This window comes from Periophthalmus magnuspinnatus, chromosome 14 (genome assembly GCF_009829125.3).
Source record: "Periophthalmus magnuspinnatus isolate fPerMag1 chromosome 14, fPerMag1.2.pri, whole genome shotgun sequence".
NCBI classification, from domain to species: Eukaryota; Metazoa; Chordata; class Actinopteri; order Gobiiformes; family Gobiidae; genus Periophthalmus; species Periophthalmus magnuspinnatus.
The window spans coordinates 15048202-15074205 of record NC_047139.1 but is presented as its reverse complement, the minus strand read 5'-3'; the positions used below and the strand labels follow the sequence as shown (position 1 = coordinate 15074205).

The 26004-nt window shown below is 40.5% G+C and overlaps 1 protein-coding gene across 5 annotated transcripts in view; it reads left to right on the top strand.

Annotated features, from left to right (window-relative positions):
* The window catches only part of LOC117381749 (glutamate receptor 4), a 132666-nt gene that overhangs the window by 91737 nt on the left and 14925 nt on the right, over window positions 1-26004 (top strand). For 4 of the 5 annotated variants that reach the window (XM_055226969.1, XM_033978757.2, XM_055226971.1 and 1 more), the window contains exons 9-11: window positions 1984-2094; window positions 7760-7966; window positions 9483-9856. In XM_055226969.1, the coding sequence (XP_055082944.1) occupies window positions 1984-2094; window positions 7760-7966; window positions 9483-9856 (692 nt within the window). Of the gene's footprint in view, window positions 1-1983; window positions 2095-3694; window positions 3916-7759; window positions 7967-9482; window positions 9857-26004 lie in introns of those variants that run through there. The other variant, XM_055226972.1, reaches the window with a different exon arrangement.

Sequence of the window (26004 nt, the reverse complement as noted above, 5' to 3'; positions counted from 1 at the left end):
TTGTTCACTGATTGGCGGTTGCCTTGGTGATATTGGTCTGTATTAGTATAGAAGTTGAATTTAGTTCAGGTCACCTGGATTGCATCACTTCCCCTAGCCTCGTCCTGCTCCAGCCTGAATCGGAAATGAATGATGACATTGTTGCTGGAGCTATCAACCAATCACTCCTGGTTTGCCATCCATATTTGAGAAGTTTCAACCATTCAGAGCACCAACTTCTTATACCTTCACCCTTCATTTAGGAAATGCAACTGTCCTCCTACCCCCTGGAGGTATTGACCTTATTCCACCTCGCCAAGTTTTGCCTCTAAATGCTGGTAAACCATGCTTTCTTTGTAGAGTTCAGTTCAAATGATAATTTGGGAGGTTTTAAAACAGCTTTGTAGCCCATATAGAAGAGTTTCCAGTCAAGGTCGGCAGCCCCATGCAAAATAATACAGCTTGAATGATGATGGCAGCGCCCACGGCAACTTCTGGAATAAGTTTGATAGCCCAGTGTCAGCCCCTTCCTGGCACTGTCTGGGCCTCTCCCTGTGTCCTCTCTGTCTGACTTACACCCTCGTATGGTGGGTGTCGGGGCTCTGGCTCGTTCATCCACCCATACATCACTCTGACACAGCTTTGGCTTTGCCCCTCTTTCCCAAGGCCCTTGGATACTGGACACTCCACAGGGGCAGAGTGCATATGTCAGCTGGCTTTGTACCCCCGCGGCTCTCAGGTCGTGTCTGATGGATAATGTAGAGGGGTTAGGAATGGTCACCAGGTTATCTGCATCGTGGAGGAATCACAACATCGGTTTTAGATTTAAGTGGAGTGTAAGGCTCTGATAACACATGTATGGATTTAAGGTGAGACTTTGCGGGTGAAAAGGACAATACATCACCAATTTCATAAAAATATACATATCTTGAAGTTATTTTATCTCTTTTTTCAGTGTAGCTGTTACATATAAGCTTAGCATTTTAAAACCAGTTAACCTGTATATAGGGTGACCAGACGTCCGCATTTACCTGGGACAGTCCCAGTTTTGTGCCCTGCATCCCCTCTCCCAGCAGGTTTATCCAAAACCAGTGATTTGTCCCAGTTTTATACAAGAAATGTCCCAGGTATCCTTATTTTTGACCAAATTCATCCCCGTCAAATTAAAGAGGGCAATATATTGTCATTTATTGAGCCAAAATAAAATCTTGCTTGAAAACATTTACTTAACTGTACTGACTGAAGTCTCCCAGATTCCACTGACGCACAACAAGAAATGTGAATTAGTCATGAATGGACTGAGTAATAATGATATTCCTAATTACACTGTTTTCACAATTTTTGTTTTTATTATGAAACGCCCCAACCCAGCTGTGTCCCAGTTTTTGACTTTGAAAATCTGGTCACCCTACCTGTGTAGCAATGTGTTAGAATTTTTTACTCTGATTCACATTGTGTAAGTATGCAAAATATTATGCTAAAATCCTCTGTTAATTCTCATTTGTATAGTTTGGACCTCATGTACCTTCTGTGCAGAAATACATCTTAAAACAGCAGAAGAATCATAGTTTCAATTCAAGTTGTTAGATTTGGTTTTTGCCAATTATCTGACATAAAACTATAGCCTGACTGTTACACACCAATGGATTCACATGACATAACAGTATTATAGTGTCCTTAGAAACATTGAGCTGGAGGTCAGAATTTATAAATCTTAAAGATCTGGTTTATGGTTACAACATGTGTAATTACTGGGTCTGCCCACATATCCTGTACAATGACGTGAAAGGACTCTGAACCACAAGATTTATATGACAAGCTTGTGTCCATCCCAAACAAATATGATAATACAGTGAATCTCCCATAGAGCTATATAGACCCCTGCCCTCCATCTAAAAGTATGACTGTGAATACTACCTATTGACTGAGTAAAATCCCACGCACGCATGAAGGCAGCAGGTGTAAATGTTGTGTACAGAAGATTAAAGTGTGACTGTGCTGCAGATTGGCTACTGGAGCGACTCGGACAAACTGGTGCTGATCCAGGACTCTCCTCTGCTGCCCAATGACACGTCGGGCATGGAGAATCGAACTGTGGTGGTCACCACCATCATGGTAAGAGCCACACACACATGCAAGGACACACACGCGCATACACACACATCTTTAGTGTCTATGGAAGCTGTCATCTGTGTGATGGCTGGTCGAAGGTTAGGTTTTCACTAAAACATACTTAACATCATTATGTCTAAGTCTTTCTTATTCGTTTATATATATTTTTTAATTTTGGTAAAGTTTATAGTTTTACTTGGATACAGGCAGCAGATATGGCATATGTAGATAATATGTGTATATATATATATATATATATATATATATATAAGAAAATTTCAATTCTGTGAACTAATTTAGTTAGACAGAATTTAAGTTTTCTTTTACTATAGACTAACAAAAATTACTTCCTGTACTTTTGTACTTTTCTGCTTAACTTTCTTTCCACAAACTACCACTAAACTAATGTAAAACTACGATAAATATGTATCACAGATTCTCTCCCAGCAAACGAGCCAGAATTAGGTCATAAATCATAATCACAATTAAATGCCCTCACCCCATTGTGACTGCAGGGTACGTGCCACCACAAAGAGCCTGCCTTTCATCCCTTCCTACCTCACCCTTTCCACCACGTTAGTGTATACTATACTTTCTCAAAAGTTAATTCTTTTACCTGCTTACCTTAGCACCCAAATAAACAAACATAGGGACGCTGACAGATGTACTTCAGTCTATTTTAGCATTAAAATGGACTGTTTAGTTTGTGAAAAATGTGCAGAAGGTAAATGTTCATGTGTGGACAGGGAAGATGTTTGTGCTTTTCTCTCAACTGAATGTCATAGAAATTATATTTTTTGGCTTGCTCTGTTGTGGCGCTTTGACCAATCAGATTCAAATATTAGTGGTGACGTTATGCATTTTACAGATTGCTTTCAGTGAGAGCTTTTAAGTTTGTAGAACTTCAGAGTGCTACACACATCAGTGTAGTGTGAGCAAGGTTAGCCTGCAAATGCACACTCCCTGATTATCAAACGCTACGAAACGCTTAATTAAATGCAGACAGCACGCAGTCTGCTTAAATAATATACTGTATATAAACAATATATGAAATGCAACTTCACATGCTGTGCGATTGAGGCGGTAACAAACAACAGGTTTTATATTTCACACTGAAATGCCTTCAAGCCTGAACCTCGCCCTGTGCTTTCACTGGACTATTAGTGTTGTCACAATAGTAAAACTTTGAATTTGGATACGAAGGAATAGACTCAATACTCAGTACCAATTCAGATATCACGATGATGATTAAAGCTTTTTATTTAGACAATAGAGTGTGATTTTCAGCATTAAATAATAGTACTTTCTTTTATTTTATCACATGGCCTTATATCTGTGTAGTCCTTCAGTTTCCAGGTATATGTGGTCTTATACTTCTGATACTCAAGATCTTTTTTGGTATTGTTACTTGTTCAAATGAGTATCTAGTTTTGATATTAGTTTTAGTATTGATTAGTATCTGATTTTCAATACTTTTGACAACCATATGGCGTGTTAAACATGCAGTTGTCCCCTCCACACTGTGTAATGTCTCAGTGTGTGCTCGTGTGTGCTCGCGCCCGTGTCTGCTGCAGGAGGCTCAGCACACTCCTCCTCTTTACAGCCCCTGACGACCAACCCCCTTTTAAGAAACTGAGCGGAGGTGGACGTTGGACAAACAGAGGGGACAGCAGCTGGAGCTCAGGACACACGCTGGGAGGACATAGAGAACATGAGGACAGCCTGTTGTCAACACTCTACTCCTGTGTACACCGCTAGCCTGCCACATGTGTAATACTGTGTGTGTTTGACTACTTGCCTGATCTGTGACGTAGACTCTTCTACAATGGCATTTTGTACTTGTATTTCACTTGTATAGACCCTCCAGTGTACAGACCCTTACAGTTTTGTAAACTGAATGCCTGTATTCTAAAGGTTGGTACCAGTCCATGTTGGCCCTGATGCAGGGGCGGTCCAGACTTTTTTCCTCAGCTGATCAAAATGAATGTATATAAGCAGGCCAATGTTTTTCATGTAAAAAGTAATTTATGATTAAATCGTCTTTTAACTATTGCGTTTTTTAGGGGTTAGACTGCTATGGGCTCCCTGTTCAATGTGAAATTGAATCAAAATAAATATGTCTTGCAAACAAAACTGAAGAAGCCTCTTGGATGAGCAGACAAACATCTTCACTCTAAAGCTTTTGTCCAACTGACAGAATTTAATTTTCTTTTGCTGCATCTTAAAAATCTCATCACACCTTCTCGGGTCAAAGAAGGGGCCTGGATGGCCTATGGGCCCCACTTTGGGCACCCCGTTCTAATGTATTTTCAATGGGAGAGTTTGCATTAGCCTCTAAACATCACAAACCATTAAAAAACAGGGTTGTTCTAGTGACTGACAACAGCTATAACATCCTCATGGAAAATAGCAGGTGGGGGAGCCTCCATCAGAAAAGTTGCGTAAAGCGTCTTTAAATCTAATGCTACGCTGGACAATAATGCACCAAAAATATAGCAGGCCACAATAGTTTGACAGTAAATTATTAGTTTTATTTCATTAAGCTCCACAAATCCTACTTCAGTTAGTCAACTGTAGAAAATAAAAAAAATGATATTGACTCCTAGTACTCATTGGCAAATGTAACAAACATATAAACAACCACCATTTGTCTGTGATGTTTACAAATGTCAAAATACATGTTTTTTATATTTCTGTCAAATGAATGTGACAGAATGTTTATATAAGCACCAGGCTGTGTGTGCAGTTGTTCTAAACACGTCTCTCCTGGAATGGTCTATAGTGATGTGAAAATGATGACATGTTATGGTTTACGCCGCTCAAATGTGCCCTTATTAAGTAGTACATAAGATTGAGTGCTGCCTGGGGCTCAGATTTGCACTCTCTGCATTGTGCTGTTAGACTAGGTTTACCTTGTACTGCCCCGGGGCAAAGTGGAGCAGACAGCACTCACATGCAGCCGCTGTCTGTGTGACCAAAGCCTTTGGTTTACAGAGGCAGAGCTGAGAGGACACACACAGCAGTGTCACTGGTCTAACAGGTGTCCACACTTCAAACTCCACCCCCACAGCCAGGTGTTTGTAATCAGAAACATCTGGCTGTAATTAGGGCAGTCCTGTGTGATGTCACCAACAACTGGAAATTGGAGAGGCCACTGGAGGCAGTGCACACTTAGATTTAGACCTTTCTGACCAAGCTGCAAATGTACTGAGTTTTCACTTTAAATGTCATATCATATGTTGTGACAGCTTTGGATCTTGTCATACCTTTGAAGATGATTCCTTCCCTTTTACTATTTATTGATGGCAAATACTTCATAATGATGATTCTATTGAACCGTTGCAGCTTTTTTGTTTGTTGTAATATTTATACTATGTAAAAGTAGGGATGGGGCACCAGTGTTTGCAAGCTTTTGTTATAGATGTTGTACTAAAAGACCAGTGACAAGGGAAGCATCTTTATCTTTTCCAAACCTGACAAAGTAATGGCATAAAAGGCTTGTGGCGGCAGAGAGAGGAAAACTACAATAATCTGTACCAGACTGTTTTTGCGGCACTTGTCTGAAAGGATTATCTCATGTTCATGACTTAAGGAGCTCACATTTTCATCCTTTTTAAACGATAACTGTTTGGTGCGATAATACTTAACATTACAACAATCGAGTGGTAGTTTTGCAAGGAAAAGTTTAAAAAGGAGAAAAATATAGGAAACTGAGTTTTAAAGGAACTGTATGTAGCGGGTGCATTTAAAAAGGTACCACAGTTAGACTGAACCTGTGTTGCCAGTGTCTTAACCTGCAGATAGAGGACGTATACATGTTTTTCTCATTCTCAGTATATGGACAGGTGGTGTGTCATGTGAAAGCTCAGAACCTCCAGAATTCACTCACTGAGCACTGCACAGATTAATAATTGGCTGCGGGTGCAGGGGTTTAGGTAGAAACCATTCTGATCAGATAGTCCTTTTAGATTTAAACCAACCGGATTTCAGCATTGAAACCCAAATGACCCACATGAGTCATGTGAGGCTCATTCTGCTTTTTGACAGGATCTTGATTTTGAACCAAAACGCCCAATTATAACATAAGTAACTTGTCCAATGTTTTTGTAATTAAGAATAAATCATTATTAGAATTTGTGTCAGTGAATGATCTATTTGATTTGAACTTGTATCTGGGGACATGGTTAGGCCATGTCTGTGAAATTTACCATCAGAATCTTAAATACAGTTTCTTGATAATTTAGGTAGATGAACAGAGCTCCATCCATATAAGTGTTCCTGCTGTATCATCTTACTGTCAGTGTAAACATTCATTAGCAAAATAAAATTGTCATGTTTTTTTTTTCATACTTTAAAATCATAGGAATGATTTTGGGCCTTGTTTACACTATAGTTGCTAGGTAACCACACATGTAATTATCCTGTGTATGTCACGTCTGCTGCCCATGTTCAACCAAGAAGTAACTATGCACTACGTAAGCGTTGGAGGGTCCCCTGCCTGCTTGTTTCCATGGAAACGTGATTGCTTTGCTTTGAATCTTCCACAGTAAGGCATTAAATAAAACTATTTTGTAACACCAGGCTTATTGCTCAAAAATACCTTGGAAAACACATAAGTGTGCCAAGTTCTCCACAGATCTGACTTGTAACTTAGACTTGTCTCCATGATAGATAAGTTCAAAGCCATACTGTAGAACACTGCAGGCAAAAGGAGACGAGCAGGTGGCCGACTTTTCTCAAGTTATGTATTGCACTTAACTATGTTTTAGTGAAGTGAGTATTCTAACTTGTCATGTGCACTGTAACCTCTGTGTGCTGTGCATCTGCTGTGTTTTGTTCTGTTCATACATGGCTTTCAGCATCCTGTTGTATGCGACATTTTTTCCCATTCAAAATATGTTACATTTTCTTATAAATTGGCAAAGATGCTGTACCTGATATTTACTGTGCTAAAAAAGTAAAAAACAGAACTAGTTCATTTTAAACAGTTTGCAGTGGTCCAAAATTATTCCTCACCTTCCTAACACATTTCTAACATTCGACTTATTCACCACAATGACTTTCTTTGTACTTTTCACAACTCAGAGGACAGAGCCAAGTTTTACCTTCACAGTAGAGCTAAAAACAACAAAATTTAAATTAGATATAGGCAGAACAATGCAGTCTCATTTTGACTCCAAGTGCTGGTTTTATAATATATCCACTTTAAAGGCCAATTTTCCCATGTTTTAAAGCAAAATTTGCCTTGCCCCAGTACAGATATATTGTAGCAGCTCCTAAGGTCACACTAAGTCTGCTGTGTACTGTCTACTGTAATTATAAAGCATTTTATGGTCTGGAAGTGCGGGTTAGCATACTAGTTGTTGTTAGCTTTACCATCACAGCAAAATTTCACCGTGGTACCTGAAAGTTGTGAAAAATACTTATAAACTCATCATGGTGAATAATTAGGATGTTTGTAATGCATCAGGTAAGTGAGGAATAACTTTGGACCACTGCAAACCCTTTAATATAAATAATTTGTTTTGTTTGTTTTTTTCATAAAAAAAATGAATAAATAAAATCAGGTACAGAGCTTTTAACAACTATGGTCTTACTCTGTCTCATTCTGAAAACTGTAGATTAAGTCTGTTGTGCATGCTCCGTTCACTGGTATGCTCTGTGCTAGGAAGGGCCGTACGTCATGCTAAAGAAGAACTGGGAGATGTACGAGGGGAACGAACAGTATGAGGGATACTGCGTGGACCTGGCTTCGGAGATAGCCAAGCACATTGGGATCAAGTACAAGATCTCCATCGTACCGGACGGGAAGTATGGCGCCAGGGACCCGGAGACCAAGATCTGGAACGGGATGGTCGGGGAGCTGGTGTACGGGGTCAGTACCACAAAGATTTTTCAGTTGTTGTACTACTTACTGTAACAAGACAAGACACAAAACAAGTTAAAACAACTGACATGTTTATAAGTTCCCTTTTGCTAAAGCACCCAGTCCCTGCTAAACCAACTGTGCGAGTGGGAACAGTCTCACTCCGGATTGGCTCTTTGGTTGCTATGATCCTCACGATCAGAATTCCTAATATGCAACTAATATGCAGTTGTTTAAAATATGTTGTGACTGTCTTCTTGAGGCCATACAGTTCCTTAAAAACTTTTGCAGTTGGATTGTCATAATGAAAATCAGAGGTCAAGTTAAATCTGAAATGTCATCACAAATGCAGCGTAAGTACAAGCATAGCAGTCGGGTACAAGAATATGCAGGTGCATGAATTCTGCCTGCTGTTTTCCCTGTGCAATGCATCTTAAATAGGTCACATGTAGTGCGCTGTGCCGCTGCAATTGCACAAAAGAGCTTAAGGAGGCTGCTTTAACCATAACTTCTACAGACCTTTTAAAATGCGACGTCATCAGAAAGTGAAAAATTCCAGAATGGATGCGACTGGAGGTAAAAACTAGTAAACCATACACTGTGTTGTCAAAATACTAAAATTTCAAACTCAATATTGATACTAAGGAATAGACTTGATACTCAATACAGATTCCAGTACCACAATGATTATAAAAACACTTCTTTAGACAATAGAATGTGATTTTCAACATTAAATCATAGTAGTTTCTTTTATATTACCATGTATTTTTTTTATTTGTGTAATCGTACAGTCATCCAGGCAAGTTCCATAGTGGTCCATTGGCGCATACTTGTTTATGTGGTCTTATACTAGTTTTAATAATGATTAGTATATGATATTCAACACTTTTGAGAGGCATAGCATGTTTTCATTTTTGGCAGATTTTAAATTCAAGGTTTTTTTTGGGATAACCCCCCTTGTCTCTCATTGTCCTAAGGTGATACACTGTTCTATGTCCTGCCCTGAATGTCCGTGAATGTGAGCTGGTGCTGGCGTCACATGCGCAGGTCAGGCTCAGTTGCAGAGGGACTGTGGACTAAGCACTTTCCCTGTGTGTTCTGTAAGCCTCTCAGCCTGAGCTGCAGCCTTAGCTCCAGCTGTACAGCCTCTGTCTCCTTATACAGAGCTTCTATCGCTGTGGGAACAAACCACTCAGCACTTCTGCAGTCTCACACGTGCTTGGGTTCTTTGGTGGAAAATAAATACATTTTATATACCAAAAAATCAAGGACGTGACAGTAGGGCAATGGGTTAGTTGATGGAGTAGAATATAGCATCAGATGTTTCCACTGTAACGTGATGAGAAGGGTAGAGAGCAGCCCAATAAATACAAATGGAAAGGGGCTAAAATCTAACCTGCCCATGTGTGTGCGAGCTGATGCTGTGGGTGTGCATAAGGGATAGATTGCTGTGGGACACATACTGTACATCATACCTTACAGTCATTGTGTGAACCTGAGTTTGATGACTGTGTGTGTGTTGCAGAAAGCGGAAATCGCTGTGGCCCCTTTGACCATCACGCTGGTCCGGGAGGAGGTGATTGACTTCTCCAAGCCCTTCATGTCTCTGGGCATCTCCATCATGATCAAAAAGCCCCAGAAGTCCAAACCGGGTGTCTTCTCCTTCCTGGACCCGCTGGCCTATGAGATCTGGATGTGCATCGTGTTCGCCTACATCGGCGTAAGCGTGGTGCTCTTCCTGGTCAGCCGCTTCAGCCCGTACGAGTGGCACACCGAGGAGCCCGAGGAGGGCACCGACGGTCCGCCCAGCGACCAGCCCCCCAATGAGTTCGGCATCTTCAATTCTCTCTGGTTCTCCCTGGGCGCCTTCATGCAGCAGGGCTGTGACATCTCCCCCAGGTATAGCACGCTCCACTACACTAGACCTGCTCAGGCTCACACATGTGCACTTAAAGGAAGGGTTATGTACTATAGTCCTACTGGTCTAAAACAGAACTGCAAGACTCTCAGTGATTAATGACTGGCTGCAGGTGCGGGGGTTTAAGTAGTGATGATTCAGATCAATGAGAAGCATTTTAGGTATAAACCAACTGGTTACAGTTGTAGAATCCAGCTGCTCATTCTGCTTTATGGTTAATTTACAACCCAAACACAAAATGTAAAGATAAACTGCTTTTTGATCATAAACTGTGTTGATTAAATCAAAGTACCAGTGGGATCAGTAAATTGAATAAAGGTTTACTTTGTATGTGGGGACATATATTGAATATTAAATCCTACATACCCTTCCTTTAACTTTACCTAATATATCTAAAATATCTAATACGGGAAATATGATGAAAAATGACTTGTCTTTTTATCATCTTCATGTTTTTTGTGCTCTTGACTCAACACTTTCTTCTAACTACAACAAGCCTTAGCACGGAGTGGACTAGTGCGTTCTGTTGCATGCAGATAGATACTGTTTGTGGTTAATTAAGAAGTAGAAGTATTATGCTATAGTTAAACTGTGTTACATTTTGTCTGAGTAGTGAACGGGGGCAGTTTTGGCACTTCAGACCTGGCACTAACATGTGTCCTCAGTGTCCTTGTGGTCAGTAGAGTTCTCCAGTCATGAGATAAAACTGGGATGCAGGCTTTGGAGTGGACGCTGAAGAAAATAGTCTGGCTGGCCAGACTGATTCTTTTCCTATTCTATACAAAGCTAGTCTGGTATCTCTCCACTGGAAATTATCTCTTTACTAGACTGTAGAGGTAGGAGACATTTTGAACAAAAAAACTTCTCTCACCTCACTTTTGTGCTTTGTTCATTGATTGTGCAGAAATCTGTGATGTTTTTCAGTCCCCTGTGATATTTTTTTCTTTCTTTTTTCCTTGTGAGCATTCATATTTGTTTTGATGTGGACAGACCGTGTGCATTCCACCTGTTAATTATGCCCATCTGACACTGGGGAGACTCACATCTGTGTAAAGCATTGGAGAATTGTGTGTCTTGGATCTTGGGCAAATCATACATGAATGGAGAGATGCCAGACTGATGTTCTCGGTAAAGAATACAATAAGAAATCTGTCCGGTCAACCAGACTAGAGGGACACATGCTAATGCTGTAAGCTACAAACAGGTCTCAACTAGGGCTGCAACTAAGCCATTATTTTTACTACCACTCAAATGACTATTTCTGTTCTAGATTTTTTAGATATACTTTTATACAAATAAAGGCTAAGCTTCTAGGTAGAGAATATTTACAAAACAAGATGTATTATCAATGAAAATCAGTAATGATATATTTTTTTTTACATTTGATTCAGCTGTCTTTGTTATAATAGGTTAAGTGATTCACTTCCAGGTCCAACCGGCAACTTCACGGCTGATTTTTAGCTTTTTCTAGCACAAACAAGACAATTACCTTTCAAAAAGCTATGTTGAAGCTCAAGTAGTATCAGATCAAATATTGTAATTACATAGTAAACTGAATGACCAGTGTGTATATCTGACTAACTGTTGGTCACCGCTAACGACAGTTTAGCCCAGCTCCTTACCTTAACCTTGTACACTTTCTGTTACACTTAAAACTTTGTTACCATCAAGCAACGGTAGCTCCTTTTTAACATGAGTTGTATTGTCTCTCCACAAAAAGAGGAATTTGTAAATTGTTTTCAAGCAGCTAATGCGCCCTGGACCCGGAAGTGACATCACACTTAACAACCCTTAGGTCTTTTGTTAACAGATAATATAAAAAAAAAATACTATTATGTTTAGTCAATAGCTGAATAGTCATGATTAATCTGATGAATCGTTGCAGCCTTAGTCCCAACTGCTCCATGTTTTGTTGTTAGTTGTATTCTGTAGTATTAATAATAATCAGATATTTCATTGTAGAGCTAAGACTTGTCTGCATTGTCCTAGTATTGTCTAGAAAACTTGAGCAGCTGCAGTGTTGATATAAAGGATTTGCATGGTGGCCATAGGTAAGATTAGTCATATGCTTTCTTTGTGTCTCAGTGGTAGAGATTTAAGTGCTGTTAGGTCGACTCTCTGTCCCTATCTGTACACAGGTATGTGCTGTGTGTTTGTGTGTCTGTCAGCCTGTCTATGTGTGAACGTGAGCCTTCTCTTCCCTTTGGACAAAACCACAGGCACTTTGAAGTAGAAATGGGAACCAGTAGATTTTACACCAAAAGCTATATGTTCAACTCTTCAAGATCGTGTTGCTTTCACTTTCAAGTGCGATCCAGTAAAAGACGGTTTAAAGGCGCTGTATCTGAGCTTAAAAACATGAAAAACATGACCACAAAATTTTGCAGTGGTCCAAAGTTATTCCTCACTTTTCAAATGCAGTAGTATCGATTATTCACTGCAACGACTAGCATGCTAATTGTCAAAATAAGACCGCTGTGTGCTTTGTGTTCTCACGTTATACAGCTAGTAAACGTTACGTCACATATAGAAATTTATGTTGTCATGATACTAAAATTTCAAGCTCGATTTTAATACTAAATACTAAATTGATTTGATGCCTGACACCAAATTTTGATACCCACATGATCATTTTAAAAGCTCTTTTTTAGAAAATATTGTAATTTTCAACATTTTACCACGTGGTCTTGCACTAGTTCTGATAAAACTCGAGATGACAGTGTTCAGGTCAAATTTGGTCCAGTTGTGTGAGTTTTCAGTATTGATAATTGCTTAAATCATTATCTAGTTTTGATACTAGTGTTCACATTGATTAGTATCATTTTCGACAACCTTATAAGAAATATGACTATGACTTCTCTTAATGAACATTTGAACAAATAGAAAGAGCTTTTATAAATGAGGAATTAACATTAATTCACAATCTACAGTATAATCTAAAATGAGTGTATAAAATTATGAATACACTTTAATGTACAAACATGGCACATCATTTGAGTGTCTTTTGAGAGAATTTCGAACCATCAAAAACTGTTAAAATAGATGACAGATAGATGAATAAATGACCTTATATATAAATGAGGTACATTTTGTTTAATTATTATCATCCACATATTATGCATAATTATTTAGTTCAGGATAAAGGTGCACTAAAAGCTCCAGTCTCCTTTGAGGGCTGCCTACTTTGAGGTCTTGTCCACAGGGCTGAGAGTGTCTCTGTGCTGCAATGTCCTTCATGGCTCCGGCTTAGACCCAGTCCGTCCTGGCTGCTGTGTCTGGATGGCTTTAGTGCTCCCATAAGATTGACTGGTTATTTTAAGCTGTAGCTAACGCCTCCTATAGCGCTGTATAAGTGCTTCTATAATAGCTTTGTTATCTGTGCGCCTTAAGAACCCATAGAGTTGTGTTAAAATGAGATGAAAGACCACACTGGCCTGTATGTTGCAGCCCTCCCTTCCTCCTTCTGCCTGAGGAGAGTCACAAGATGGAGGATCCCCTGCACGTAAGCAGCCTATAGCAGTGGCTCTGTGGTAGGAACTGTATGCTTTCACTTTTGTACGCTCAGGGTGGGTTTTAGGAAGGACAGAGCTGGTTCAAGTTAAGGCACATGTGGGTTGTGGTCAAAACTGCCTAAAGTCTCCACCCTCTTCCCCCACTTCATGCACTTCATGATAAAGCTTTCAATAAATGTATCCTTTAGTTGTGTTTGAATCTAGAGAAGGAAAGATATTTCTCAATATTTCTCTGTAGTGATATATCGTGCTTCAAAATGTGTTATCTTGACAGGTCTAATTAGAGGTGGATGACATAGTCTAGATGAGGTGAGGCCGTGGGCCAAACTTGAATATTTGGCTGAGTGTTGAGATCTGCAAGAAGATCTGAGATCCGATCTGAGATCTGTTTTTGATAATGTTGTGCACTGAATATAGGCTGTTGATATGCTGATAGTTGGTGGGGAAACAAAACCAGTCCATCCTCTTAAAGGTACACAATGCAACTTTTCTGATGGGGGGGTCTCCATAGAGATGTTATTGATTTGCCTGTAGGGATGGGCATTGTTAAGGATTTATCGATACTACTCTTATCAATACTCCTTATCGAGTCGATGTTTTAACAGTTCTTTTATCAGTACTTTTACACCAAAAAATAACACATAAAGAAAACAAAAAATAAATAATTCATGTCTCTGCTCTGAAACATTAAGCAAAGATTTATTTTCATCTTTCAAATTAAAACAAGACAATTTTGTAACTAATTAGCACTAAAATAATTTAAATATACACACACACATATGTGTATATATATATATATATATATATATATATATATATATATATATATATATATATATATATATATATATATATATATATATATATATATATATATATAAAATACACTCACACACACACTAAATAAAAGGCCAATGATGCACTCTCTTGGTGTTCATTCCTCATGTTATAACGGAGGAGCCTATGCGTGTGTTCTACAAACTTTGGTGAAATGTTGTGTAAGATCACACAATGCAGCACACACCACCCTGGTCCATGCATCACCACTTCACACTTCACATCACTCTACGCTGCTGCTGTGAAACTTTGACCCAGTGCATGTTTCTAAGTCTGTAAATGAAGTTACTATACATTTTCCAGGCTCTAATGTATTAATATTCATTGTTTCACACATATCTGCACGATTTGACACACAGTAGGAGTTATAGCGGCTCTCCACAGCTGTGAACACCAGCACCAGGCTCAAGGGGTGCACGAGTCGACCGCTTCCTCCATTGTTCTCCTTAAACAGGGTTAATTCTCCACACTCTCCCTCAAGGCAGCCCGTAATAATTAATTCAGTGATTAATATCCCGCTCCCCGATGGCAGCGTCTCCGTGGAAACCGGGGCTTAGCTAAAACGGTGACATGACAGCGCACTTGAATACAAATCCCACATGAATGGAGAGAGGGGGGACGGTGAGGGAGGAGGAGGGGTGGAGTTGGTCCATGCTCCTCCATGTGTTATAATGTTCACTTGTTATAACATAGTATGGTGCAGACTTGAGTTTGTTTTTTGTGTGGTCTCCAGGTGCACTATATTAAACGGTTTCATAAGGCCAACTGGGTCAGTTTAGTGTATAAAGATTTGTAGATTCATCTCTTAAATGTGTGTTTTGTTTTTTTTTTGTTGTTTTTTTTGTTGTTTTTTTAGGAAAAAAGTTATATACTTAGATGTATTTGCTTTCAATGGTAATAAGATTTTTGAGAGAATGTTGGATTTCATGAAAATCTTGCTGTAGTTTTAAAATCGCCTAATCAGCAGAGGGAGCACTTGCATACAAAACAGCATCATCTGCATATAAATGTATCAGGCTTTGTCTTAAATTGCAACCAATGGAACCCATTAGCTGCTGCCTGGGTTCTGTTTGAAAGATAATTTTGGAACCAACTGATTTGCAAACTTTTGCAAGACAAGATAATTTAGATATTGGCCAGGCATGATATACATTTGTAGTTGTCCCACCTTTATATAAAGCCAAAACATATGCCTTTTTCCATAATTGTGGTATAACTGACATTTAAATTGATAAATAAAAAAAATACGTAATAGAGGTTGAATTAAATATGGGGCAGCTAGTAACAGAAGTTTTGGATCAAGGTCATCGGCTTCCATAGACTTCTTTGGGTTTATGGAATGGAGGGCATTTAAGACCTTCATGTAAGTGAAAGGTCCTAAAGAGAAAATCTGACTGCTATCTGCCAGAGGGAGTAGAGGAGTTTGGACCCTTTGGTTTAGCTGCACCATGACAACCCCATGTATCATTCTGAAGACGGGTAAAGTTGTTGACTGACAGCATCCCGTCCCAGCAGGAGTGGAATTTACATCAACAACAGTTACAGTTGTGATTCGTTTAGGCTATTACAAATTAATATATTTCATCTGTAAATACTAAGCAGTTGTCACTGAGAAAATGATTAAACTTCTGAGGATTTTTATACGCATCTCATTGCACATGTCCGAGTCCTTCAAAAAATACTTGAACAGCACTGAACAGATAACTTACACATGCTCATACATGGACTTTCTGTATACTTTATGTGTTGGACTGTGCTGTGATTGGCCACAGCAGTTCCAGGTGTCTCGTCCTGCTCCCTCGTCACTCACATTAGCCCTGTCTCCTCCGCGCGCTCTGCTTAGCTTGATTAGCCTGATTAGCTTTAGCACGCACACCGACACACTTCCTGATGGCCAACTTTTAATTCGCCGCGCTGATTTGAGGCGCGTGGAGCTATTGTGTGAGCAGAAATGACTTTCAAGTGGGGACGTGTTACATTCCCATTATTCTATTAATCCAACGTCAATTACCCAAGCGGCCTGTGTCAGCGCTCTGCACACTTAGCTCATTTGTCGCACTCTTCTGCCATTTTGTGTCCCCAGCACACACAGCTGCTCCCCCCAAGACTCCACTGTTTGGTTTAACCTTGTGTTGACACGCTGCTAAAGCTATTAACATGCTCCTCATCACTGCACTGCTCTCGAGGCTGAGCTTTGATTTCACCGGAACAATGCATCTAAATGACATTGAGCTTTATGCACTTATATATCTTTTGTGTTTGTTTTGAGATGGGGAGCGTTTTGAGGTATGAATTATTATAGTTAAATAGTGAGAATGTTTTCCAAGTTTGTTTGTGAATTATAAAACAGCTATAATTAAATAAATACTAGTTAAATATGTTAAATGCCACGCTGCGGAACATTTCAGGCAAAGCAATAGCATACAGGAGGCTGACCCACTCACCAGAAAAGTTACCACTGCACCCTTATCCAAGACTTAACACGAACTAGACCAGGGACAAAACCAGGACTAAACCAGGACTAAACCAGGACTAAACCAGGACCAAAGGAAGACAAAACCAGGACTAAACCAGGACTAAAGGAAGACAAAACCAGGACTAAACCAGGACTAAAGGAAGACAAAACCAGGACTAAACGAGAGCTAAACCAGGACTAAACTAGGACTAAACCAGAACTAGAACAGAACTAAACCAAGACTATCAGTGCAATTTGAGAACAATAGTGAGACCAGAACATTTTGAAACAGTTGTTAGGAGTGGATCATTGTAGTATCAGGACTAGACCAGGGACAAAATCAGGGACTAAATAAGTAGCACAGATTGCAATAGAAATGATACTACAATTAGGTTAAAGGTGCACTGTGTAACTTTTTTGATGAGTGTGCTTGTTTAGTCTTGATCTAGTTCTGGTTTAATTCTGGTCTAGTCCTAGTGTAGTCCTGGTTTAGTCATGGTTTAGTCCTGGTTTAGTCGTGGTTTAGTCTTGGAGTAGCTCTGGTTTAGTCCCTCGTCTAGTTTTGATTTAGTCCCTGATTTAGTGATAGTTTAATCATGATTTAGTCCCTGATTTTGTCCTGGTGCAGTCCTGGTTTAGTTTGGGTCTAGTTCTGGTCTAGTCCTGGTCTAGTCGTGGTTTAGTCTTGGTCTAGTCATGGTGGATGCCTACATGAGCTTTATGGGTTTCAGGACAGTGATGTTTACTGTATAAGTAAGTAAAGTTTTAGTAGTATTTAAAGTTTGTGATTTTCAAAACAATAAAAGGTAACATACTGCATAGAATAAAAAAAACAAACAAACCTTCTTTAATGCCCCATAGAAGTAAAATAGTTATGATAATAAGTAAGTAATAGTTCACTCTTACATGTACTATTACTTACGTATTATCATTTCTCTTGTAAGGAATAGCATTTAGGTTTACCTATATCAAACTGTTCTGACGTCATAGTTGTTCACTTCGCTAACCCTTCAGAGCCTTAGCCATAGCGGTGCCTGGCGAAGACGAGGATATCGTGGATTAAAGTCAGCCCTATTAGCTCACAAACACTGGCTTTTGTGCTCTTTACCCACAATCCACCTCTGCCGGAGCGGAGAGAGGATTAGATGGAGCGATGGAGGAGAGGAGATAGAGACAACACAAACGCCAAGCCGAGCATCTTATCGTGTCGCTCTCCCCTCCGAGCGCAGAGTCATTCCTATTCAAATGCACAGCTAATACAGACGTCAGCGCAGTGTGATTTATAGGCAGAGTTTCAGAGAGTGGAGGAGGCTGCGGTGCCGGGACTGGGGGTGGGGTGGGGGGGACCTATGTTCTTATGGTGAGGGGTTCAGAGGGAGAAGCACTGTTTCCTCAGTTCTGCTGCGGTTGAAACCAATATGGCCAACTGCAAAAGGCTTTATTCTGATAGCATATTTAAGGTGGTATTTACTATTAAAGATGCTATACCTGATTTACACATTTGACCTCAAGAGCTGCTTATAAAAGGTATCTGTACTGGATCATGACACATCCTGCTCAAATACATGGGAAACAATCAGGTACAGGCCCTTTAAAGTGGAACTAAGCATTAAAGCTACTTCACTTCAAACAGGTTCATTTTGGTCTTGACATGTTTGGGATGCCTTCTGCATCCTTTTTCAGAAGGGTCATGTGACAGGTCTCCCGACTGATATACACAGATTTTGGTACCATTCTCCTACTGCATTGGTAGGAGACATGCACCATCTGCAGTCCGACATCTCCACAAAGGTTGGATAAGGAGGCTATTGAGATGTGGAAATGAGCAAACGGGACAGTGAACAGGGACAAGGGGGGCTATCAACTTTGAACTATCAGCCACAAGACACATCACATGAGCCTTTGGCAGAAGGATGCAAATGGCATCCCAAACACGTCAAGATATGTGCAACACACTGCTCTGTTAAAAAGAACTTTTGTTTACAAACTAATGCTACTTGTTTCACTACTAAACTGTGTATAAGGTGTTTTAATAGCATTATCTACTGTTCTTAGTCATTTTTGGCAACCTCTGTAAATTTGTTGCTTTCCGGTCGCAAATTGTCAAAGATATGTGTGCTGCCTCTAGTGGGCACTGCAATTTGGAGTACTACGTGACATCACACATGACTGCCCGAATCACAGCCAGGTGTTTTGACAGTATGCAGCACTTTGTGGTGATGATGTTTGCAGTGACGTGCCATAAAGGGGCAGGCGAGAGTGGGCTCCTCACACCTGATTGGACTTTGTAGTATTCCAAAATTTAAATTAGTGAACTTGTTTCTTTTATTAAATTGTTAAGATGAATATTGCAATTTAAAATAAATCAAACATAACAATTCACAGGTCTCAAATTATGAAATTATTTACAGCTGTACAGCAGAAAAAAGCACAATGTCTTATTTTTTTTAAGTGCATATTACAGGTTAAACAACACATCTCATTAAACATAGTTAAATGTAATGTAATTACATAATTCTATAACTGTTCTATGACAATATGCATTGTCATATGTAATGTATATTAACATGTTTTTGTAATATGTTTTGTACAAGTGCAATATCAAAATATTTATTATATCTCAGTTTTGTTGATCTGAAGATCTAAATCAGGCTAAATCAGAACATCAAGTAAATCTATAAATGAAACCATTTTTAAGTGACAGCAAAAAGAGCTGTCATCATTTTAACAAAGGTATAAAGCAATATTTCTGCCTTTTTGTGGTTAATTCATATTACATGTGATACTTGGGCTCTGGGAGTAGAAAAATGCACATGAACGCTCGCACAAGTCAATAAAACAACTCAGGAACTCAGGCCAAAACCTTCTGCCCGACTTCCACACCTGACGTCACCTGCTCTGAGCTGATGAACCAAAATCAACTCATTTGTCCATTGATCTAACGCATTTGAGCTCTTAGACTAAAAGTTATTACATTTAGGGGTCAAACATCAATTCTCCAGATCATAAGAGCCACAGATCAGCACAAGAATGACCCAAGAATGATCCAAGACTACAACAGTTTAATTAATCACTGATGTATCGTTTACTAGCTAAAGTAAACAGATTAGCTAAAGTTTAGAAGGTTACCAGCAACAACAATTCTTACTGTTTAGCTCTTTTAAGAGTAGGCTCAGTGATTTCATTAATGGTGACATCAAAATCCCAACTTTCTGAGATAAAATCACATGAATAATACAAACAGTTCCCGAGGACCACGTGAATGCAGCATTGGTCCCCAACCATTACTTTGACAGCCATAATGTAAACAAAGAACAAAACTCATCTCATTTACACAATAGTTATTTGATGCCTAAATACACACACCTTTATGTGGATAAATTCATGTTTAAATGGTCAGAAATATGTGTGTGTCTTGCTTTCCTAATGTTTTTGGATTGATGATGTAGAGTTAGGTATTCTGTTTTATGAACCAGTGTTACTTCCTGTTCAACACTCGACTGGTGTAAAACTATCCCATTAAACCAAGTCAGCATTAGAAAAACATGAAAAACAGTCAAATGCAGTTTAAGGTATGTGTTCTGTATTTTGTGGTTAATTGTAATATGAGAATCCTTCACATTTCAGAATGTGTTTGTTGTGGTCTAAACTGCAGGGCTAACATTTTTAGTTTTTTCCTCAGAAACAGATATTTTGTTATATTTTGTTGTTAACAGAGGACATGCTATGACCTGAATAATTGCAGTCTGGAGTCTGAGAAATGCGACATTTCAAATTGCGGTTTCGATATGATTGTGATTGTGCAGTCATAAGCAGAAAACATCATCAGATTATTGTTATGGGGAGACTGAAAAAGGATTGTCTGAAAATGGCTAACTGCTCCCTCTTTCCCACATGTGAAGATGTGAGTGCGCCTGCTCAGACTTCTGCAAAACCACCAGCCCCCCATCATTTCCCTTCTCCTTTTTCTTTATCTCCCTTTTTCCTTTTCCTGTATTCTTCCTCTTTTACACATCCCCTCTCATCTCCCTCTCCTGTCTTCTGTTCTTCCTTCTCGTATTACTTTCTCATTCCCCTTTCTGCTCTTTTCCTCCTTTCCTTCTCTCCTTTTTCTCTCCATCTCTCACTCATCTCCCTCTCTATTTTTTATCTTTCATGTCTCCCTTTCCTCTATTCCTCCTCTTATCTCTCCTTTTCTTCTCTTTCTCCTCTCCTTTTCTCTATTTCTCCTCTAAATCTCCCATTTTACTGTCTTGCTTCTCTCTTACCTCACTCCTTCATTCACTCCTTTTCTTCTCCCTTCCTCCTCTCCCTCTCATTTTCTTTTCTTTGTCCTCTCCTCTCTTCTGCACCCGTTCTCCTTTTTCTCTCCCTCTTTCCTATTCCTGCTCTCCATTTTTCATTTTCCTCTCTCCTCATCTTCTCTATTCCTCTCCCTCTCTACTTTTCTCCTGGTTTTCCTTTCTCTCTCTCTCTTTCTTCCTTGTTCTTCCTTTCTCTCTCCTTTTCTTCTCTTTCTCCTCTCCTTCTTTCCTCTCTTCCACCTCTCTCTTTCTTCTTTCTTCTTTCACTCTGTCACTCTTTTCCTCCTTTTCTTCTCTCCTTCTCTCTACCTTTCCTCCTCTCCCTATCTTCTGTTTCTCCTCTCTCTCTTCCTCCTCTCCCTCTCTTCCTTTTCCCCCTCTCCTCTCTTCCTCCTCTTCCTCTCTTCCCTCCCCCTCTCTTCCTCTTTTCCCTCTCTTCCTCCTCTCCTCTTTTCCCCCTCTCCCCCTCTCTTCTTCCTCTCCTCTCCTCTTTTCTTCCTCTCCCTCTGTGTATGTATATATCTATATCTCCTCTCTTCCGCCTCTTCCTCTGTGTGTATATATATATCTCCTCTCTTCTTCCTTTCCTCTCTTCCCCCTCTTCCTCTGTGTGTATATGTATATCTCCTCTTCCTCCTCTCTTCCTCTCCTCTCTTCCCCCTCTTTCTCTGTGTGTATATATATGTATATCTCCTCTCTTCCTCTCCTCTCTTCTCCCTCTTTCTCTGTGTATATATATATGTATATCTCCTCTCTTCCTCCTCTCTTCCTCTCCTCTCTTCTCCCTCTTCCTCTGTGTGTATATGTATATCTCCTCTTCCTCCTCTCTTCCTCTCCCCTCTTCCCCCTCTTTCTCTGTGTGTATATATATGTATATCTCCTCTTCCTCCTCTCTTCCTCTCCTCTCTTCCCCCTCTTCCTCTGTGTGTATATGTATATCTCCTCTTCCTCCTCTCTTCCTCTCCCCTCTTCCCCCTCTTTCTCTGTGTGTATATATATGTATATCTCCTCTTCCTCCTCTCTTCCTCTCCTCTCTTCCCCCTCTTCCTCTGTGTGTATATGTATATCTCCTCTTCCTCCTCTCTTCCTCTCCTCTCTCCCCCCTCTTTCTCTGTGTGTATATATATATGTATATCTCCTCTTCCTCCTCTCTTCCTCTCCTCTCTTCCCCCTCTTCCTCTGTGTGTATATGTATATGTATATCTCCTCTCTTCCTCTCCTCTCTTCCTCTCCTCTCTTCCCCCTCTTCCTCTGTGTGTATATGTATATCTCCTCTCTTCCTCCTCTCTTCCTCTCCTCTCTTCCCCCTCTTCCTCTGTGTGTATATGTATATCTCCTCTCTTCCTCCTCTCTTCCTCTCCTCTCTTCCCCCTCTTCCTCTGTGTGTATATGTATATGTATATCTCCTCTCTTCCTCCTCTCTTCCTCTCCTCTCTTCCCCCTCTTCCTCTGTGTGTATATGTATATCTCCTCTCTTCCTCCTCTCTTCCTCTCCTCTCTTCCTCTCTTCCCCCTCTTCCTCTGTGTGTATATGTATATCTCCTCTCTTCCTCTCCTCTCTTCCTCTCCTCTCTTCCTCTCCTCTCTTCCCCCTCTTCCTCTGTGTGTATATGTATATGCATATCTCCTCTCTTCCTCTCCTCTCTTCCCCCTCTTCCTCTGTTTGTATATGTATATGTATATCTCCTCTTCCTCCTCTCTTCCTCTCCTCTTTCCCCCTCTTCCTCTGTGTGTATATGTATATCTCCTCTTCCTCCTCTCTTCCTCTCCTCTCTTCCCCCTCTTCCTCTGTGTGTATATGTATATGTATATGTATATCTCCTCTCTTCCTCCTCTCTTCCCCCTCTCCTCTCTTGTATATATATGTGTGTGTGATGGTGGTGGGGCTGTTTGCTCTCCTCAATGCAGCATTTACTCTTTGAGATTCTCCTCACGACCTTCCTCCTCGCTCTCTGGAGCAGCGCGTTGCTCCGGTCCCGCTTCCCCCCAGACGGAGCGCTCCGGCGGGGGCGAGGCAGCCGTCGTGTCCCCACTGGCTCTCTCGGAGGACAGAGGACAGGGACGGGAGGACAGAGGGACGTGTCTTTTAAGTACCTGTACGTGTGGTGATGTGAGGCAGAGTCTGGGACAGTGTCGGGGCTGTGCGCTCGGCTCCCCCTGGTGGTGTGCGGGGGTCACTACAGTGCAGTCGTTTCTGATGCTGTGGCAGGTTTGAACAGAGCCACAAAAGCTGAATGAAAAATGTCTTGAAAACAGAATGTCCATGTTAATTATTCAAAGAAGACAGGCTTTTGTCTATGGGGGACCAAATATGACACCAGTGTAAATAAATAAATGCAATCCTCTCTTCCTCTTGTCCCTCTCTCCTTCTCTTTTCTCTGTCTCCTCTTCCCTCTCCTTTTCTCCCCTTTTCCTCTCATCCCTCTCTCCTTTTCTCACTTCCTCCTGTCACTTTTTCTTCCTCTACCCTCTTCCTCATGTCCCTGCCTTCTTTTCTCCTCTCTTCCGCCTGTCCTCCACTGCTCTCTTCCTCCTCTTTCTCTCATTTTCTTCTGTCTCCCTCCTCTTCCTCTCCTATTCTCCCTTCTTTCTCCTCTCCCTGGCTACTCTTCTCCCTTCTTCCTCCTCTCCCGCTCTCCTCTTCTCCTCTTTTCTTCATCTCCCTCTTCTTTTTTTCCTTTTCTCCCTTCTTCCTCAACCCCCTCTCCTTTTCTATCCTCTTCTCCCCTCTTCCTCATCTCTCTCTCCTTTTCTCCCCTCTTCTCTGTTCTTCTTCCTCTCCCTCTCTCTTCTTCTTCCTTCTTCCTCCTCTCCCTCTCTCCTCCTCTCCTCTTCCTCATCTCTCTCTCCTCTTCTCCCCTCTTCCTCCTCTCCCTCTCCTCCTTTCCCCTCTTCCTCATTTCTCTCTCCTCTTCTCCCCTCTCCTTCTTCTCTTCCTTCTCTCTTCCTCCTCTCTCCTCCTCTCCCCTCTTCCTTATCGCTTTGTCCTCTTCTCCCCTCTCCTCTCTCCCCTCTTCCTCCTCTCCCTCTCCTCTCTTCCTCCCCTGCCTCTCCCCTCTTCCTCCTGTCTTCCTCCTCTCCCTCTCTTCTCTCTCCCCTCTTCCTCCTGTCTTCCTCTTCCTCCTGTCTTCCTCCTCTCCCTCTCCCTCTCTTCTGACGTCTCTACAGTGCAGTTTGTTCTGAGGGGTTGGCAGATTTGGAGGCAGGTTTCAACCGAGCCACAAATGCTGAATGAAAAATGTCTCAGAGTCAGAATGTTCATGTTCATTATTCAAAGACGACATGCGTTTGTTTATGGAGGACCAAAGATGACAATTTAACAGTGGAATAAACACTTACAAGAGTAAATGTTGAATAAAAGTATACGCAAATGTAAAAACAAGCACAGTTTAACCTTTTAGATTTGAGATGTACGTATTAATGTCAGAATGCATGTATTTACTTACACATTTGGCTACGAGACAATGCTGAATCAAAAAAACAACTAACCAAAAATTTGAGGGAAAACGGGAATTTTCTAAGCAGTGACGTGTTGAATACAGGAGCATAAAGATTACTCAAACATACACTAATCACTCTGGGAAAAGGTAAATGTTTATGTTTGTTTATTTATTAAGGATATTGTCCCATGAGATGCACCATCCCAAGACCTCCTGCTCTTCACGTCCCAACCCACACCTCTGAACTGGCAAGAGAAATGGAAATTGATCAGCTAAAGGACTACAGCCCTGTTAGATTTGAGTATGCGTGCAGCCTGATCTGACTCTCTTCACGCTCTGTTCCGATTGATTGCATGTTGTAATTACCGGAGCTGATGATACACTTGAGGGGCCTGGAGACGAGACTGGCCTTGGACGTGTGTTGCTTGTGGACCTCGTTGTGTTTAATGACTCCATTGTGAGAAGCTCTACTCTCCAGAGACTCTGCTTTGTCCTGGTTTTAAAGAAAAGAGGATGCTTTACTCTGATCTGGAAGATAATGAGCAGGTTTTCTGGGTTCTCACATATCCTGGAAAACCTGGAAAATACAGTAATTTGGCTGTTTTCCCGACATGGAAAAGGCATGGAAAATTTGAATAAAGGGCCAAATGAAATGTCTTCTCCCTTTGCTTTGCTGAGAGAGACTGCCATCACAAACCCACTAAAATACAGGAAATTACACGTTTTGTACTTAATTTCTTGTGGGAGGACTTTTTTTAATTTATTTTTTACTTTATAGACATTATAACCAAACAGACACAGTACCATTCAAATTAAAAGGTAAGACAGGTTTATTTGTATAGCACAATTCATACACAAGGTAATTCAAAGTGCTTTATGGAATAAGAAAAGACATTAAAATCACAATACAAACAAATCGAAACATAAATAATCAGCATAAAATTAACATTTAAATAGAAGAGTGCAGAATAAAAACCTTTCAGTCATATTCACAGCTAAACAGAACTGTTTTGAGCCTGGATTTAAACATTGTTAAAGTAGAGGCCTGTCTCACATCTTCAGGAAGACTGTTCCAGGATTTAGCTGCAGAAAACTGAAACACTGATTCTCCATGTTTAGTCCTGACTCTGGGCACCAGCAGGAGGCCGGTCCCTGAAGTCCTCAGAATGTGAGATGGTTCATATGGCACTAACATGTCGGAGATGTTCTTTGGTGCTAGGCCATGGAGAGACTTTTACACAAGCAGAGCTGCTTTAAAGTCTATTCTCTGAGCCACAGGAGCCAGTGCAGAGACCTGAGCACAGGACGCACGTGTGAAGTACTTCCTAGTTCTACTTAGGACCCGAGCAGCAGAGTTTTGGAGAAGAATGAGTAGACACCACTCAATATGTTGGTTTATTTTATCAATGAGTGTGCGTCTATATGTTCTCTGTTTAATTTGAGATCTAACACAAGAACATTTGTCTAAATATATAATGCAATCATACCTCAGTGCAAACTGAATATATTTATGTTCATCAGTTACCATGGTGATGCAATGCACACATTAGCAAACCCTGCCAAAAAGACCAAAGACTCAAG